The sequence below is a fragment of the Coccidioides immitis genome, assembly GCF_000149335.2.
Source record: "Coccidioides immitis RS genomic scaffold supercont3.1, whole genome shotgun sequence".
NCBI classification, from domain to species: domain Eukaryota; kingdom Fungi; phylum Ascomycota; class Eurotiomycetes; order Onygenales; family Onygenaceae; genus Coccidioides; species Coccidioides immitis.
In genome coordinates, this window is record NW_004504310.1 from 4,436,638 (window position 1) to 4,453,402 (window position 16,765).

Below are 16,765 nucleotides of genomic sequence, written 5' to 3' on the forward strand. Positions count from 1 at the left end.
ATAAAAGAGGGCACAGCCGAAAAAGGGAAGCAAAAAAAAAATAAAAAAATAAAAAATAGTTGATGGGCCGAAGCCCCAGGCTATGGAATACTGCCAGGTCTCTTGGAAACAAACCAAAACAGTTAAGAGACCTGGGAAAGAATTGACTTCGTGGGGGGAGACATTACATCTGGTTGTCGAAGGCGAAAACAACCCCCAACTCCCGCCGCCACCGAACGAAGATGCTGCTAGGCCCCAGGACAACGGCGGGAAAAAGCCGTATCCCAGACCTCTTGCATCCCCTGTGACACGAGCGAAGCCATCTTCAGCTTTGGCGGCGAGAGTGCGCTGCATCGTCACTATCTTGTTAGGCCACGGCGGATCATCCGGACTGTCGACATTTCAGCAACAAAGCCCTTGCATTAAACTTCCGCTTTGTGCGGCGCGTCCAGATCGTCCAATTCTTAAGCGCCTCTTCGACAGGGGTCAAGGGCCTTTTAGTGCTGCGTCCAAAAGAGTCTTAGCCGGATCTACGAACCTCAACTCTTTTCTCCACACTGACATCGACCATGCAGGATCTATATCGACTAGCTTGCCCAGCGAAAAAAGAGGGTATTTTAGGGCGGCACTGTTAATCCGTCCGCGCATTTTGGGGGAGGGTCGGAAAGAAAACATGTAAGTCGCCTCATAGGATGGCCGCGAAAGTACGGAGTAAGTGCGGTCGCAGCCGTATTTTGGCCGGCGAACAATCTCCAGGGAAGGGGAGCGCAGAAAAACGCGCCACTGGAGGAACAACTAGGAGTTAAACCAGCGAGTCATCTGCGACTTTGTTTTATGCGGCGAAATGCCCGTTCGAAAGAGAAGACGTGCCGTGTGTCCGGCACGGTTTTCTTTTTCCAGATCTCATACGATATAATACGAACAAACGCAATGGTGGAGGGTGCCCAGTTGACCCTTTCGATAATTGCATTTCCGTCTTTGGCTAACAGTCATCGATCAAGCAGCATTTCTTGAACACATCACACGCGGGTAGCGTACTCCGCATGTCCGGGGCGAAGGAATCAGGACATCGCCGCTCTATTTCAGGCCCAACTCTAACGAGTGGAGGTAGTTGACCATTCTCAAGGAATAGAACACGCCAAATGCGGTGCAACTTCAAATCCTTTGCCAACATCACGAGTGGCAGCCCACCCACCCTTCTGGGTGGATGAGCCGGCGATTTTAAAACCGGGTACCTACAGGAAGACCCAAAGGAAAATATTCCCTGGGTGTCTATTTTGGGGATTTTTCTTTCTTTTTTCTTTTTTTTTTTTTAAATACAGCGTCGACCTCTCTGCCCAGGCTCTCAGTTCCGCTGTGATCTTCATAGCAAACACCGAATTCCCCGGGGCGATAATTTCACGATGAGCAGAGCGTGAAGTGCGGGGCCACAAGGTATGTATTGGCAAACTGCATGATCAATGGAATGCAGATCCTGTCAAACAATCCTCCTCCATCTTCGTGCATCAGGAACCGACCATCAGCCCGTCGATTAACTGGGGAAGAGAGATCGGCATTCTCCGTACATGCGTCCCAGATTCGAATGTAAAGATAAGCCGGACGGAGTACATAAAAGAATCCTCTTTTTTTTTTTTTTTGTATTTACGAACGACTGGCGGATGCGACCTTGTATGATGGCCCCCACGGTGTGTGTGTGGGCTTTCATCTTCGAAACATTTCTGATCGGTGAAAGCTAGATGATGCGATTTTCGGATTCTCTTGCGTTTGCGCCTTGAAACAGACTCCATTTTACATCATCATCATCATTGGCCATAGGGGCAAGTTAGTTTAGCCCGAGGGAAACGACTTTGTATTATTGAGGCCTTTTGTCTTTGTGTGCACGGGTTTTGACAGCAGATTCAAAAAGCAAAAATCTGTCGGACGTCTGCGGGCTCCCTGCCGATGTATATCGTAATTGCAACCACAACGCTCGGCCTCTGTCTCCATCCATGGTTCTCGTCGACACGCTCTTCGTCATCCCATGGAACCGCTTCCGATGACAGGCCGAGAATATCTACAGAACATTCGAGGAATTGGTTTGGCAGGATATAAAGTTAAGTCAATTACGAAAACGCAGAAGTTTAGCACAGTCCGGAATAATCCTGTACCCAGTTTCCGAGACCTCGATCTGACCGGGGGGGCCAGAAAGTCGAAAGAATGACATCAATCACTGCTCAATGTTACTCCGAGCTTGAGATCGCATTCTCACCAGGGAAAAAAAAAAAAAAAAAAAAAAAAAGAGGAGAAAAAAAGAAAGCGTTCCAAAACACATTTTCGCTTCCCCCACCGGCCGTGTTCTCTTTACCCTTTCTCGCAAGGAAATGGTACTCCGTGGAGGGTTGAAAAAGAATAAGAAAAAAAAATAAGAAAAAAGAAATATGCCCATTCTGCAGGGCGGGGAATCGGACCACTGAGCAATAATTAGATGTGCCAAGAGGCAGCAGACGAGTTTCTTTGGCAGACTCATTTTTCTGGCACAAACTGCTCCGTCCTCTCTACCCGCCCTGGCCAGCGCTGAGTGTCGTACAGAGGAATCAAGACAGTCCCTCCAATCGGTGGCCTCTGATGTGCGCTAGGGCCTCTTCTCCGATTTTCGCCAACGTCCTTTCGCCTGCGTGCGAACTATCAACTGAAGTCCTCTGGCGGCCAAAGAGAGGCGAAAAAAAGGAATTCGTCGTTTTCTGCATTCCCGCTACCTCGTTTGCTCAAAACCGTCCGCATGACGAGCCTTCTCTCAAACACACCTCTCACAAAGAGAATATGAGAAACGCAAAGTGTTCTTATTCCGAATAATTTGATTGGTTCTCGGTGCGGAATGGCCAAAACTACCCTCTTTTTTCTCTCGTCCTCTTCCCCACTCGATTTCGATTTCCATTTTTTTACTTTCTCTTTCTTTAAAGAAAACAGGTAGCGTTTTCCCCTTCACCGGCAGCGCCAGTAATATACGGGCATCCTGCTCCGGAGGGAGTGCAAATCCTCAAACAGCCTGTTGGTTTTCTCATCAGGGTTGCACAGGAAAAAACCGCCTCGTAAGCATGAAACAGGAATGACTCGCTGCCTGCGGTATACGGCTCATTCCACCAAGGCTGGCGTGGTGCTCAGCTCAGAAAGGAATGTGGATATGTCAAGGGCGTCGGCTGAAAAAAAAAAAAAAAAGGTGAAAAAAAGCCATTGCCACCGAGTAACGTTTCGATGAAAGCTGTGACTTTTTCTTTCCTCTTCTTTTCTTTTCTTTTCTTTTCTTTTTTTTTTTAAGTGATCTAAGCTCTCGTTGGTCGGCATGGCCTTTTTGCCATCCGTCATACCCGTTCTCGGCGTTTTTCTGGTGGACATACGAAGTATATAATCAAGGCCCTTTTCCCTCGAGTACGCACAATCAATCTAGGCTAGGACAGAGTATACGGAGTATGGAGTACGGAGTAGACTCATCACTTAACCAGCGCCGTTCTCTAGCTAGAAGTTCTTGGCCTTCCCTTGACCCGTGTTGATCAGTCACTCGACGTGAGCAGACGGTCAAAACCTCCCCCAAAAGAACTCTTTTCCGACATTGTTTCTTCAAGCCGTTTTCTCCAGCAGATGAAGAACAACAACCCGGCGCCAGCTCCAGGCTTCGTAAGTATGCATGTCGTAGGAGAGAAGTAAGAAACGGCGTTTAAAGTACGGGAGCATTCCATGGGCGGCTATGGGGCACCCCAAGAGCGATAGATTTGCAGGGAAGTTACCAGAGTTCGCTCACCCAGAACAACACCCCTGCAACTGGAACTTCTGGATTGTGGAATTGAACCGTTGCTATCGAAACATGGGTTGGCGAGCGGATGATCTGCGGATTGGCTTGGTCCGTTTTTCTTTTTTTTTTGTATTTTTCTTATTTCTCCAGCCGAACCCAGGGAAATCATAAGTGTCGATGGCGCGGGGATGGAAACGTTTTTTTTTTTTTTCCCCAAAACTATTATTATACGAACGACAGTGATTGGGGTTTGGGGACGATGGCGTTTTAAGTCCTTCTGTTTAAATTTATTTATCTATTCGTACGGAGTATTTATTACTTCGAGATCTATTTAATGATGGACCCGGAGTCAAGCTGTGTACTCTCTACGATACGATGTATCTTATGGGTGTATGCGTTGTTTCGCGGAATTTTTCTTTTCTTGTTGCAAAAAGTAAAATAAAAATAAAAATAAAATACTCGAGGATCTTGCTCGTTGAGAAAAGAGTTTCCCTTTTGAACTCCCTACCGAACTGCGGGTGGTGAGCTCATCGATTCTTTGAAACTGCAGATGTAACTCGATGATTTCATAGACGGTTTCGCTTCCGTTGATGAATGATGAATGACACGACCCGGAAAAGCCAGATGGATATTAGGTGCATTCTGCAAAGATTATGACAGGCTCAAATTGAAATAAAGTGTGGCCTAACGGCGAACAGCCAGCCTCTTCCCTTTTTTTGTTTCATCGTTGCTAACGATGGCAAAGATTATGTGATGAAGGCAGGATGCGATACCTTCACCGCACCGGGTGTCGATTACATCAAGGTACCGGTCGAGTGGGAAATCATCTCAGGTGCCGGTTCTATTATCTCCTCCTCCACATAGACAGAGCTTGGTAGAGAATAGGCTATGGGGCGAAAGAAGGGCTTTACGCAAATTCTTAGGTCAGTTTGAGGCGTTCAGGGGCGACTGCGGTTCGAAAACCCGATCACTCATTTCAACTCGTCTGCACCTGCTGTGGGCAATGGTAGCTAGGCAGGCAGTATCGGCTTGTAGCTGCTCCAACATATCGAGAGGGGGTGGATCAAGTTGCACCGGGTTATGATAGCGATTAGACAGCTCATCATGCTCTTCGTTCGGTCAGTACTTCCGTGTCCGTGGACAACTGCCGGGCCTTTTCCGGGCGATGCGTTCAACCCTGGGACAAGGAGGGAGGATCGACCCTGGCCCTTCTCAATATCTAGGGTCGGCAGCATCCGCAAGAACAAGGATGCTGAATATCGAGGCCGACGATCCCTGCGAGAACCCCCTTGAAAGCACCCTCGAGAAGCCACTTGAGAAGCCCCCTGAACTTCAAAACCCGCGCGGTGAAAAAGTCTGTATCGGAACATGTATGATCCGGGCCGAGGACGACCAGGACTAGCCATAAACGGACTAGCGCGGACATTACGGCTCTCGAGTTATTATTCTCAGCGATCTTCTCATTCATGCGGATGCCCACATCCCCCAGGGTGTTTGCCAATGGAAGCATCTCCAAGGCCCCTTTGCTAGACGAGACTGTCAAAGTCTGGAATGCACGTGCTCGTACGGAGTACATTCTCAAACGATCAGCCTGATGGCAGCATCGTGCCCACGGTTGTCACTGCTTGGAGAATGGATTTGGGATGAAGGATTGTAAATGCCAGGGGTGGATAACGTATTCCTCCTGTTTTTACCATCCCTATTTCCAGAAGGGACGGGAGGGATTGCTAACCCTGCATTCCATGAGGTCTGAGGATACCGTCCCGCAACGTCTGTCTCCCAATTCACCAGCCATTTCTCAGCGATCACTCGTCATGAGCCTCGAAAAAGAAGTCCATTGCCCTCCCTTCACATACGGCTACCATGTCCACTCTGAACAAGCATCGGCTTGTGGCGTTATTTATGGATGTTAAGGTGGTCAGTTTTGGTGACCTTGATACTTTTACCAAGGCTTGGTAAACCGTTCCATGACTGCTTCCGGTACAACATGGAAACGTCGAGTTGGAACCGAGTTCTGCCATGGACCACAGCACAACGTGGGAACTGGGTTCAGGTTCGCCATAAATTTAGGGATTTGAGGGCCAGGGCTAGGCTTGTCCAAACATATCCAGGTTCACCCCTCGGCCATGGCCGGGTTTGCAGGAGGATATCTTCGCTCCCACCCAAGCAATTCCTTTTTTTCGCCATTTTCCAGGGGAATGCTAGGGAAGAATACCATGCATCTTGGTTGTCGACCCCATCACAGCCTCCATCCTTTCCTTTGGAGGCAAGGTTTGGACACCCGAAGCAGGATCCCGTTTCTGTCTGCCATTGTTATCTCTTCGCAAACATTCTACCTTGTGCTGTAAGAAACACTGTTCTACCAAATCCCTTTTCTTTTTTTTCTTTTTTTTTGATTGGGCAGTACAGGGCTTGGGTATTCTCAGCCTCGTCGCCCCCGTGAACATCTACACCGCGAGGAAACTCTTCTTTTACAGAGATCATAGCATATATATCGGCCTTTTCTCCGTGGTGTGGGCCTTGGCCAGCGGAGTGGGACCCGTGTTTGGTGGAGTTTTACGGAACTAAAACTCAGCAGGAATATGGGGAGTTGCCGTATTACACACCTTTCTAATAATAGATAGTGAAATCACAATTGGCGACAGCTGTTCCGAGTTGGACGTATGCTTCCTCAGCCGCCGTCGCCGAAGCCGGAGCTGACCTTAAAGGCACTTATCAACCGATGGCTGCTATAATTTTTCTGCACATGCACACCTACCACCAAACGCTATTATTCGTTTTCCTGTGGTTTGTTCCCTAGCTCGAAGCAATACAGACCCCAGCCCTGGGAAAGCCTCGAAGCTGCGAACCGGGCCGGGTTTCCTGGTTGTGATTGGTAGCACAAATCATGCTGCTCCTTGGTCTTGACTGCGGGTACGTGACACATTTCTAGGGATTTGTCGACAAGGTCTCAGCCTAATTGTTGTTAAGCATTGCCGTCCCAAGCCTTATTTTGCACCTTTGTCAGATGTCCGATGGTATCTGCTCTCTTTCCACCCCGACGGTCCGGGGTTTTCTCGAAGTTAACAGCCAAGTTAAACGAAGTATTTTTATATTCCAGATAATTCACGCGTAGGCATGAGCTTTAAGGATCCGTTCCACGCCTTACAGGCCATCGTTGACGCGGGAAGTAAGCTTATGCTGCCGCCGGGATCGTCAGGGCAATTGGAAATGGCATTGTTTTCAATCGTTAGGCGGAGGCACATTGAATAGGCACATGGCCCATCACGACATCGCCCGGTCAAGGCTGCCAGCAAGGAACTAACATGGCTGAAGTATATCGCTTTTGCAGCCATGTGTCCTACTCCCTGGCTGCTTCTTTGCAACATCCTTTTGACAAATCAGGGCGGTACAGAAGTGCTGCTGGTGGTATCGTTTTCCAGCTTGGCTCAGCGCCGTTTCAAGACAAGTCTAGATCCTCCTTAGTGCATATCCCAAGATCCTATAGAAGGTTCCTAGCACTTAAAGATCTTTGAGGGTTTCAGCGAGAGGACATTCCTAAGTTGTTGCGAGATAATACATATAAGGCGGCAGCCTAACCTTGCAGGGAGGTGACCGGGCGTCGACGACAGCCTTGCCGATATTCATCAAAGCCGGAGGGGTTGCCTACCTGCAAGTGTATCATTAACTAGATTTAAAAGACCCACACCGGAGTAATAAGTCTTTGCGACGCTGATAAAAGAAAGGCTTTGGCGAGGCGGGAATTTCGCTCGGACGGGAGCTTCATCGGGAGATGCCGCTAGCATCCACGCCGCATCCTGCAAGGAATAGTTAACTGGTTGATTTAAACGGGTCTCCCGGCAGTAGGAACTTGCAAGCGACTGGCTTGATGAGTAGAGACAACAGAACCATTTGCCGGCGTAACACATCCTTTTTGTGCAACCTAGGTGAATCTACGAGGCGACGACGACCAGGTGATGTTCTCGGGTGCGGACGCTTGAGGCGGACCATTTCCCTCCAGCTCGTCCTACAATAGTTACCGCCAACAACACCGACAACGCCAGGTAGCTTGGAGACCTTCTGTCTTCCTCCTCAGCACTTCGAGGTCCATCTTGCAACTGGCGGAGCAGAGAGTTACATGCCTGACTTGCCTATCACCCTGATTTTTTGATGATTCCCAACCAACCCCCTGTTCTCATGTCGACAGATTCGAACCAATTGCCAACCTCTCAACACGAACTAGCGAGTCGTCCAAGGGCGCAATCAACAAGACACGCACACTTTTGACTTCACGTTCTTAAAAATAAAAAGGCCATCTGCTGACGCTTAACGCTGTCGCGGTTATCCGTCCACCGAAACTCTAACAGCCTTCCCCCGTTACCGATCACAACTTAATCGCAACTCAATATTTAACTCAGCTAAGCACCTCCGGCCGCAATGACCCTTAGGTCTGCCATTATTGTTTCTCCACAGCCATCGAGCGCCGCCTCCAAGCCAAGCGCAACCTCAGACACGCGATCGAAACCATGGCTTGGTCCCGCGCCCAGGGTCGAAACGAAGGGGCTCTACGTCTTCCTGTGGGATACGGGCGCCAAAGGTAAATTCCACTGGGGTTTATTTATCGCTCGCAGCGAAAGCTCCGGCGTCCACTTCCATCAGGTCCTCGATGACTCTCGCTGGCTGCTGGTAAAGGCGAAAGAGGACGTTGTCACGTCTGAAGGCCTCCTCGCGGCCCTGAAAGTAGGCGAACTTGAAGACACCAACGATGAGTGGATCAAAGCCGTCGAGTATTGCGTCCGCTCAGCCCGAGTCGATGTCAAGTCCCTTGGGGACTTCGGCTGTCGCTCCTGGGTCCTGGGCGCCATTTACGAACTGGCCAACGGCGGGTTTATCTGGTTGGATCCCGACTGGTACAAAATCCGTCATATCGAAGTCGAGGCGACGAGGTTGGCGCTTGATGCAGTCGCTGTGGATATGCAAATTGTGTCTCAAAGCCAGATGACCGGGCTTTAACCGGCCATGATCAGGCGTGGTGCACGCGATCTTGCTCGCGTTTTCCGCTTCTCTTTTCCTTCCGACTTCCAACATATGTATGGGTGGGTTGCTCATCGATTCTTAAAACGGCCGCTCCCATGAGATACAAGCCGTCTCGTGTCCTCAAAAACCAACTATTAAAACAACGAATGCGAGAACGAACGTTACTCTTTGGCCCCATACCAAGTCGCCAAAATATCCAGCAGCATGGGTCTCGAGGGTATAGGCCCTAGATGACCTGCCTGCATCGGTTTCGGGGCTCTACTCGTTCGCTCGTTCGCTTCATGGGATGGCTGCTTGCGACGTCCTCCAGAGCCTCCCGAACAGCAGCGCGCGGATATCTACCCTCAAAAATCGCCGAGATACCAAGGAGATGCCCTCATTGATAAAGTTTTCTTTTAGTTCATATCTATAGACTTTCTCCCCACTATATCATTCTTGAACAATGACACATGAGTCTGCTCAGTCGGGGCCATATTGCACTTTGGGATCATCGCTAAATCCCAGAAAAATTAATAATAATAATGGTAATAATAAGCAATATTCCCTAGTGGTAGAGCCGCGCGAAGGAAGTGAGAGCGGACTAATATAGGGAGAGGACCGAGCTCGCAATACAAAGTTAAGAAGAAAAACATCGAACGCGTATTATACGGAAATATAAGCCTTGGTATCATCGGAGAGACAGACGCTGTTGGGATTTCATGGGGAATCATGTTGAATTTTTCTTTGGATTTTCCTTTTTTTTGTTTTTCCCCCCCTTTGTCTAGCTATAGCTATGGGTTTTAATCCTTTCTTCTCCTCTTCTTTCCCCCCCTCTTTAGACGTTTTTCTGAGACTTTGGCTTTAGCAGAATATCAGGGAGGTTTTTCTCATGATGTACCATCTTGGGCACTTTTGAGTACCTTGTCAAGCAGTTAGGCACTTTAAATGACGCCTTTGAATTCATGATGGGCCTGAAAAACATGCAACTCGTAGAGGATGGGATGACGACATTGGTCTATCATATTCCCACTCGCGACAAGGTGGATTTGCCACAATGACATTGTCTCCTGCAGGAACAAAGCTTAAACAATTGACGCGACATAACAATTAGGCTATTCCGTACAGACCATATGTACGCTGTAGTATTAATGGAAATAATATGTCCTGCGCAAGTTTTCACAAATACAGATGTGCTCAACAACGATTTTCTTTTTTTTTTTTTTTCGCGTATTTCGCCATTTTGGCGGTTATTACAAGTGATGGAAAGGTTCTTCTTGATGGTTCTCATTCTATGGCTTGATTTTCTCGTCTCTTGGCAGATACTCTGTATGTGACTTGAAAGGTACAGCTTCCTGAGCCGTGTATCGTGCCTAAAAGCGGGTCAAGAAAGCAGGTAGAGAGGAAGGGGTGGGGACGAGAGGCTACTAGAAATTAATACTTAAGATAGAGAGTAAAGGGAATCAGGGTGCATGTTGGTACATGTTGAAAAAGAGTCAGGGCTAAACATCTCTGGTAGACAATGAAAAGTGCTTGGCTCAAGTATAGTTGATCGAGGAGAATATGAAAAGGGAGAAAAAGGTGGGGAACAACTTAGAAAATGGGACGCGTTGAGTGCACTCCATGTTTAAGCCTGGTATCCTGTGAAGCGGGGTGAATAAGGTATAATGAAAAATGGAACTTTCAAGAAAGAAATTTCATGATGCCACCCAAGTTCAAACACCTCAGTGCGCCTGATGCGGGGATGTGTTATCAAAACACCAATGAACGCGAGATGACAAGTCATATCTGGCCAAACAATAGACATTGCCAGCGAACGTCCAAGGTAATATAAAATATGATCTCACATCATCATATCGAAGAAATCGTACTCTGATCTAAAACCATGGGTATCTAGCTTTCCGCGGATGCAGATACGGGTGCGGCTTCGAAATTCCTTTCTCCACCGATACTATTCTGAGAGGTATCACGCTCATCGTGGCTAGGATGGTTTTGGGTATGTCCGTCCTTTCCAGTAGGTATCTTGCTGGCGGCCAAAATGTCAGCAGTCAGTTGTTGAGCTGCACCGCCTGACTCGAGTTCAGAAACGTTATCCCTCTGGTCTTTGACTCTGGTTACAAGGTTTGTTTCGGGACCCTGGCAGGCTTCCACACTACCATTTGTACTCTTCGACTCATTTGTGTCTCGAGCACCATTCTGGACATTGTCCCCATCAAAGTGAATCTCACCATTGACCTTTAGCTGGATGTCTTCATCGCCAACACCAGCCGCTCCTGATCTACTCCCATCTTGATCTTCGTTACCATGCTCCACACATTCGTATCCTGGTTCATCAGCTGGTCCATCGGTCTGAAGGGTATTGTCAAGCAACTTGCTGCGTCCTCTACGGAGACCAGGGGATGCGCGTACAGCCGGAGTGGGGGTAGCTAGAGTGAGATTGTAGTTCTTTCTAGGAGTATTGCGACCACTAGTCCGAACTGGGGATGCATTGGTAGCATTAGGACGCGTCTTCTTGGTGCTTCCAAAAGGTCGACCGGGACGGCGTTTGACCGCAGCCGATTGTATTGGTGGGAAAATCTCGAACCTCGTTGGTGGAATGTTGGCGGATGGAATTGTAGAGGTTACAGATGGGGTGCTGTAGCCATTACTATGCTTCATCGATTGTCCACCGTATGACATAACTTCCATTGATGGCGGCCCTGGGGCTTCGAATTGAGGCACAGAATCGACATGGTTTTGACCGCTAGTGGCACCACAATCGTGGTTGGTTGATTGCTCGTTGAGGCCCGATAGACCATTGCCGTTTTCGAATGGGTTGATGTCTCCATCATCAATGGCCTCTTCGTGATCATCCCGTGGCGCCACAGCATGGAGAGGCGCACGATCATAGTGCGACTGATTGCTACGACCCATAACATACGGCGTCCATACAAGAGCATCCGGGTTTAACTGAACGTAGCCTTTCTTCTCCCAATTCTGAATGACTTCTTCAAAATAAGTGTAATTTAAACGTAGGGCGTAGGTCTTCGTGACAGGGTCACGTACGAGTGCACGCAATCCTTCTAGACCGGACACAACATCATCGGGAGTCATTCCGGTGCGCTCGGAAAGTTCGCCGATACTTGTCGGAGTTCTCTGATCGCGAAGCTGATATGACAACACGAGGTGCCAGTAATTTCGATATGAAACCAACCCCATATCAGAGAGTGGCTTTTCAGGAGATCCAACCTTGCGCTCTATTCGGGTAAGGAGGTATGAAAAGTCGATTAAGAGGTTACCATAACCCTTCCTCTGGTGAATTGGAAGCGTCAGTATACAGGAGACATTGTTTGATGAGCTTGGCCGCTTTTCTTTGCTGAAATAGCCGACAAAATGGAACCCAAGTTCATCATACTCGGTCATCACGTAAAATAGGAAAGGTTCGACATCATAATATAGCGTTTTGGATCCAAGGAACAGCTTGGCGAGCAAACAAAGGTTCTGACAATAAACAGGGTTTTTCCGGCCATCGACTTCGAAGACTGAGATGGTCCCATCGCGATATATTTCGTCTCCAGGTGGATGTTTTACTGGGCATTTGAGCTTGTGCCTCCAGGCCACAAAGTCGGAGTTCATGTACTTGAGACAAAATTCGCATATATAGAGGACCCTATTGCGGCTATACTCTTCGGGATACGGCGCCGCGTACCATGTCTCGATCTCGAAGCCACCAAAATTAATGCATTTCATTTTACTTGGAGGCCCAGACAGCTTTTGCGAAGCCTGAGGCGAACCTTCACCGCTTTGCTCGGCAGCCAATATTTTTTGCCTCCATTCTTCCTCGGCCTTTTGCCGTGCGACCTCGAATTTATCCCTGTCGCTCTGCTGCGGCACTGTTTTGGAGGTGTCCGCATCGGCATCAGCCAATATACCACCGTAGGGTTTCGAATTGAGCTCATGATCTTCCTTTTCATGAAACGAATAGAAAGGAGCTGTATATGGCGTTGAAATAATCGGTGGAAATTGTGGAGGCGGAGGTTCTTCCGGGATAACCGGTGGCTTTGGTGGTCTCCGTCTCTGCGTTCTCGAGCGGGGCCTGGATTTTAAAACGTTGCTTAACTTCTCGCGATCCAAGTGAAACGAAAGAACTAATCTGCCATGCTGCCTCAAGACCACGCTACAGAGGCCATTTTGAGATCTCCTAGCCCTTCGAGGCCTAGATGGACGGCTCGATGGATTTGAATTATCTGCAGCCCGATCACCCGCATCCTCGTTCGACTGGGCAACATCCGTTTGATCATCAATGGTCCTTCGCAATCGTTTTCGGGTGAGTGGCCGGCTGTTATCGACTTCATCAATCGAAGCCTTCCTTTTCCTCAAAGAGCGAGAGCCATCGAGGGGATCATCATCAAGGATAGGGTTGTCGAATATGGAATGAGAATCTGGGCCAAGTGCATCGCTGTGCGCCGGAAGTAATTCTTTCGCAATGTTTGATACAATTGACCTCCTGTGAGCTTCAACACGGTCGCCGGGGTCGGCTTCCAATTTGTTTTGGACGCATGAAGGACATCTCCATTTGTCGGTATCTGCGAAATGGGTTAATACTCTGCCTGTGATAAAGTTAAATGGACCAAAGTCGGAACTTACCGTCGGCGTCGTTGAGACACTCCTGTTCGCGTGCGCATTGCCGGTGGCCTAGAGTGTTTAGTTAAGCTCATTGGCGTTCCCCTGCCAAGCCACCCTTGTAGAACTTACAGTGATCTCCACAGACAGCACAAACCAAAGGTTCCTCGAACTCTTCGCTCGGGTCATGTTCTTCATCCTGACCACAAACGCTGGAAAATCAAATCAGCAATCGAGGGTTCGCTTGGCACGAAAATCTAGGATTCTCACATGCAGTTATTCAGCGTCAAATCTTCAGCGTCTGCAGAATCCCTGTCATCACTCTCGGCCTCCCAGTCCTCATCGACTTCTGAATCGTCGTCGGAAGATTGATTACTAACGACATCTCTCGCGCTTTCACTTTCTTCGTTTGTGAAGCTTGGGTCCACATCGCCCGCATCGTCCGCATCGCTTTCAGATTTATAGTCCACAGGAAGATACTTTACCGGTCGCACACGCTCGTTATCGCCGTTATTTTCATTTATATCTGCACTGTCCAATGCACCAGTCCTTTCGACCTTCTGGGCGGTCTCTTCCACGGTATTAACATGGTTCGGTTCAGCGCTGAGTGCGGCAAGTCCATGTTGTGTACCGACATATTCACTGCCACCAAAATTACCTGGCGCCGTTAATGGATGGTACATATCCACATCATCTTCTCCTTCAGCATCTTGCTCGCTGTCTGCCATGTTCTCATCCTCTTCCACGGTGGCATTTTCGTACTCGGCCGGCATGGTTGCCGCCATGGCGGAAGCTACCACAGTCGCCAGGTTGAGAAAACGCCAGCATCTGGCGGAAGACCGATACCAAGTGAAAGATCGGGATACAGCCACTCCCCCCCAGGTTCTTGCGAGTCGGTTCCAGGTGGCCCGGGCGTGGTCACAGGCTCAACCAAGAAGTGGGGAATCAATGCGAGGCCGTATCGGAATAGAGGATATACGGGTAAATTCGTAGAATTTTTAGAAGCCAGAGCTATTTCCTTCCGCTCGATAGAAGCACACTGCCGGATAGACATGGGTCAGTCAATATTGTCACCTTGTTGGAGAGAAGGGGGTCGCGCCGCGGCAACGCGACAATGCAAACTACAACATGGGAAGAGAGATCATCACACTCACACCTGCATTCGTCGTTACGCGTAAATAGCTTCAAATGAACCCGTTAAAGCGCTCATTTCACGTCAAAAGGGCCCTTGCACGTACCCCCCGTCACTTGGGTGAGGTCAACCGCCATATCTGAATTTGGCTGACTGATCAAATGCCAAGATTTACTTTCCCCACTAGTCCCTAACAGGTATGGCGCTTGCCCTCGCTGCAGGTCCAATCGAACGCCGGCCGGCCGAATTGCGACGTCCATCGACAATCTCGAGACCAGTTTAACCTGATAATCGAAAATGGGTGTGCCTTTTGAGGCTTTGCTTCCCTACGGAATCATCGTCGGCGTACGTACCAAACACTGCAACGTGAATTTTGAATGGAGTCTCACCATTTAGTTCTTCGGCGTGACCGGCGTGGGCTTATCTTTCGTGAAACGATGGGCAAATGATGGAAAGCGGCCCAGACGCGGCATTGATGCTTGGGACAGAGTAAGTCGGGGGAAACACCTTTGAAGCGCTCTGAATCAGCTTAGCTAACATTCGTACAGCAAAGTATGTAGACATCGTGAGCCTTTTCCGAAACAACTCGGGCTGACAATTCGCAGTGATGGAACGGGACCTACGGCTTACGGGTTCCCTCCGAGGGCAGACGGATAACCCCATAGCCCCTCGTGGATTTGAATTGAATAACCCATGGAAGGTAACTGGCATATCTACCGGGTCTATTCAATCAGCACTCGAGCTAATGAATTTTTTACAAATTAGCTGGAAAAACGGATATGCTAGATCTGTTATCCAATTACGCTGCTTATGATAAACCGCATTTCAATATGAAACTCCGCTGCCGACCCGAATTCCAAAATCCCTTTTAAAATGCCGTCGCGGTCAAGTCTTTCAATTCCGTGATCTTTCCATGAATGCCGCGGACTTCTAGGGGTTGGAGGTGTACATTAAAGAAACTTTTCAATGCATCAACTCTTTCAGCCTCATTCTTCAGCGTTTGAAGAATTTCCACATCCCCGTTCAGATTTCGCTTCACAGTTCCCTTTACAAGGGAAAGGTTTCCCACAATATCGTCCTTGGCCTCATTGAGGAGGAATTTCGCACAAATCACCGTCTTTGTAAATATACTTCTTGGGCTTTGACTTGTTGAGAAATTCATCACTTCGTAATCACTGGGCAGGAATTCTATTTCATAAAAGCAATATGCCGCCCGCCATGCCTCCTCGGCATTGGATCGTATCTGAAATATCCAAGGCTTTTGTTCGCTATCGGTATTGGCGGATATGCTTTCCTTCACCAGTCTCGCTTCTGCCGGGGCTATTCGGACGCTTGTTGCGCCGTGGCTGAGTAAAAGAGGCCGAGTCTGCCCGTTCGGGCCGAACGCGACATCCACAGCGTATTTGTTTACTCCAATTGTTACAATTATAACCATATGGCCCCTACTGACTGTTAACCCGTACTGCACCTTGGTATTGCAAAATAAACCTGAACAGAACTTACCAGCCATTATACTCCCCCGTCTCCACCCCTTGCTCAAAGCCTTTGCTCACCCTTCCCGCACTGGTATAGAGCTTGAACCCCAATGTTCTCATCACTATTGAGAAGAAACCCGTGCTCTCTACACAATACCCTCCCAATCCCCTCTCCACGAGTTTATGGAATAATACGTCTGGATCTAGGGAGATGGAATGGTGCTGCGAGTAGTGAAGGATTAAATTGCTGAACGGTATCGAAGCTTGGTGGTGCTGTTGCAATTGTGTCAGGCCACGGAGAGGATCGGTTCGAATCAGACCTTCAAGGGCGCTGAGCTGCGACTCTGCGCTGCAAGAGTCGCATTGGTAAATAAAAGATACGTATTTGAGCAACTGGTCCCGTGAGAGGGTTGGACGATGGGAGGCCGGGAGAATCATTGCGTAAATGGCTGGTAGTTATAGGACTTGCGCGACGTTGCTCAGGGATCCAAATATTTCAAGATGCGACGATTCTGGGGAATTCCTAGGAAAGAAGGTGTTTAAATGTTTCGCTAGCTCAGGCTGACCCTCAGAGGGTGAATTTGGAAATTGGCCTGGTCTTTGGCTGCTTAGATATTGATTTCAAATATCGGGAGTAAAGACGCTGTGGTTCCGCTTTCTGCGGAACTTGTCCCATCCTAGGTTTAACCCTAGCCCGAAGCAATAAGCTGCACTCCTACTCCGTACTTCGAACGAAATATTCCCTATTAGTGTACCCCTACTGTAGTCTCTTGGATCCGAGGCGCTTGAGCCAGTCCTTCCCCAGGCGGGCGCGGCCTA

At 48.7% G+C, this 16,765-nt stretch overlaps 8 protein-coding genes across 8 annotated transcripts; 6 read left to right on the forward strand and 2 right to left on the reverse strand.

Annotated features, from left to right (window-relative positions):
- Window positions 1-82: 82 nt before the first annotated feature.
- On the forward strand, window positions 83-1,386 carry CIMG_12776 (uncharacterized protein; the record flags this gene model as incomplete). Its single annotated transcript, XM_004445725.1, has 2 exons — window positions 83-654; window positions 1,302-1,386. 2 exons carry the CDS (start codon window positions 83-85, stop codon window positions 1,384-1,386), a joined length of 657 nt encoding a protein of 218 aa, XP_004445782.1.
- Window positions 1,387-3,298: 1,912 nt separating this feature from the next.
- On the forward strand, window positions 3,299-3,800 carry CIMG_12777 (uncharacterized protein; the record flags this gene model as incomplete). Its single annotated transcript, XM_004445726.1, has 3 exons — window positions 3,299-3,356; window positions 3,476-3,630; window positions 3,732-3,800. 3 exons carry the CDS (start codon window positions 3,299-3,301, stop codon window positions 3,798-3,800), a joined length of 282 nt encoding a protein of 93 aa, XP_004445783.1.
- A 569-nt stretch (window positions 3,801-4,369) lies between these two features.
- Window positions 4,370-5,340, forward strand: CIMG_12778 (uncharacterized protein; the record flags this gene model as incomplete). The annotated part of the gene is made up of 4 exons (XM_001247756.2): window positions 4,370-4,380; window positions 4,505-4,668; window positions 4,840-5,115; window positions 5,276-5,340. 4 exons carry the CDS (start codon window positions 4,370-4,372, stop codon window positions 5,338-5,340), a joined length of 516 nt encoding a protein of 171 aa, XP_001247757.2.
- Window positions 5,341-5,732: 392 nt separating this feature from the next.
- CIMG_01527 (uncharacterized protein) lies at window positions 5,733-6,545 on the forward strand (the record flags this gene model as incomplete). Its single annotated transcript, XM_001247755.2, has 2 exons — window positions 5,733-6,089; window positions 6,366-6,545. 2 exons carry the CDS (start codon window positions 5,733-5,735, stop codon window positions 6,543-6,545), a joined length of 537 nt encoding a protein of 178 aa, XP_001247756.2.
- Window positions 6,546-7,864: 1,319 nt separating this feature from the next.
- CIMG_01526 (uncharacterized protein) lies at window positions 7,865-9,629 on the forward strand. Its single transcript, XM_001247754.2, has one exon. It carries the CDS (start codon window positions 8,162-8,164, stop codon window positions 8,735-8,737), a length of 576 nt encoding a protein of 191 aa, XP_001247755.1. The 5' UTR covers window positions 7,865-8,161; the 3' UTR covers window positions 8,738-9,629.
- A 393-nt stretch (window positions 9,630-10,022) lies between these two features.
- CIMG_01524 (histone acetyltransferase) lies at window positions 10,023-14,574 on the reverse strand. The gene is made up of 5 exons (XM_001247752.2): window positions 14,494-14,574; window positions 13,610-14,378; window positions 13,472-13,551; window positions 13,364-13,411; window positions 10,023-13,302 (listed from the first exon to the last, which is right to left on the reverse strand). The coding sequence occupies exons 2-5, from the start codon at window positions 14,122-14,124 to the stop codon at window positions 10,631-10,633; spliced, it is 3,315 nt and encodes a 1,104-aa protein (XP_001247753.1). The 5' UTR covers window positions 14,125-14,378; window positions 14,494-14,574; the 3' UTR covers window positions 10,023-10,630.
- Window positions 14,575-14,744: 170 nt separating this feature from the next.
- Window positions 14,745-15,650, forward strand: CIMG_01523 (uncharacterized protein). The gene is made up of 5 exons (XM_001247751.2): window positions 14,745-14,816; window positions 14,868-14,960; window positions 15,020-15,023; window positions 15,077-15,171; window positions 15,237-15,650. The coding sequence occupies exons 1-5, from the start codon at window positions 14,769-14,771 to the stop codon at window positions 15,255-15,257; spliced, it is 261 nt and encodes an 86-aa protein (XP_001247752.1). The 5' UTR covers window positions 14,745-14,768; the 3' UTR covers window positions 15,258-15,650.
- Window positions 15,248-16,542, reverse strand: CIMG_01522 (N-acetyltransferase). Its single transcript, XM_001247750.2, has 2 exons — window positions 15,975-16,542; window positions 15,248-15,913 (listed from the first exon to the last, which is right to left on the reverse strand). Exons 1-2 carry the CDS (start codon window positions 16,382-16,384, stop codon window positions 15,340-15,342), a joined length of 984 nt encoding a protein of 327 aa, XP_001247751.1. The 5' UTR covers window positions 16,385-16,542; the 3' UTR covers window positions 15,248-15,339.
- Window positions 16,543-16,765: the final 223 nt, after the last annotated feature.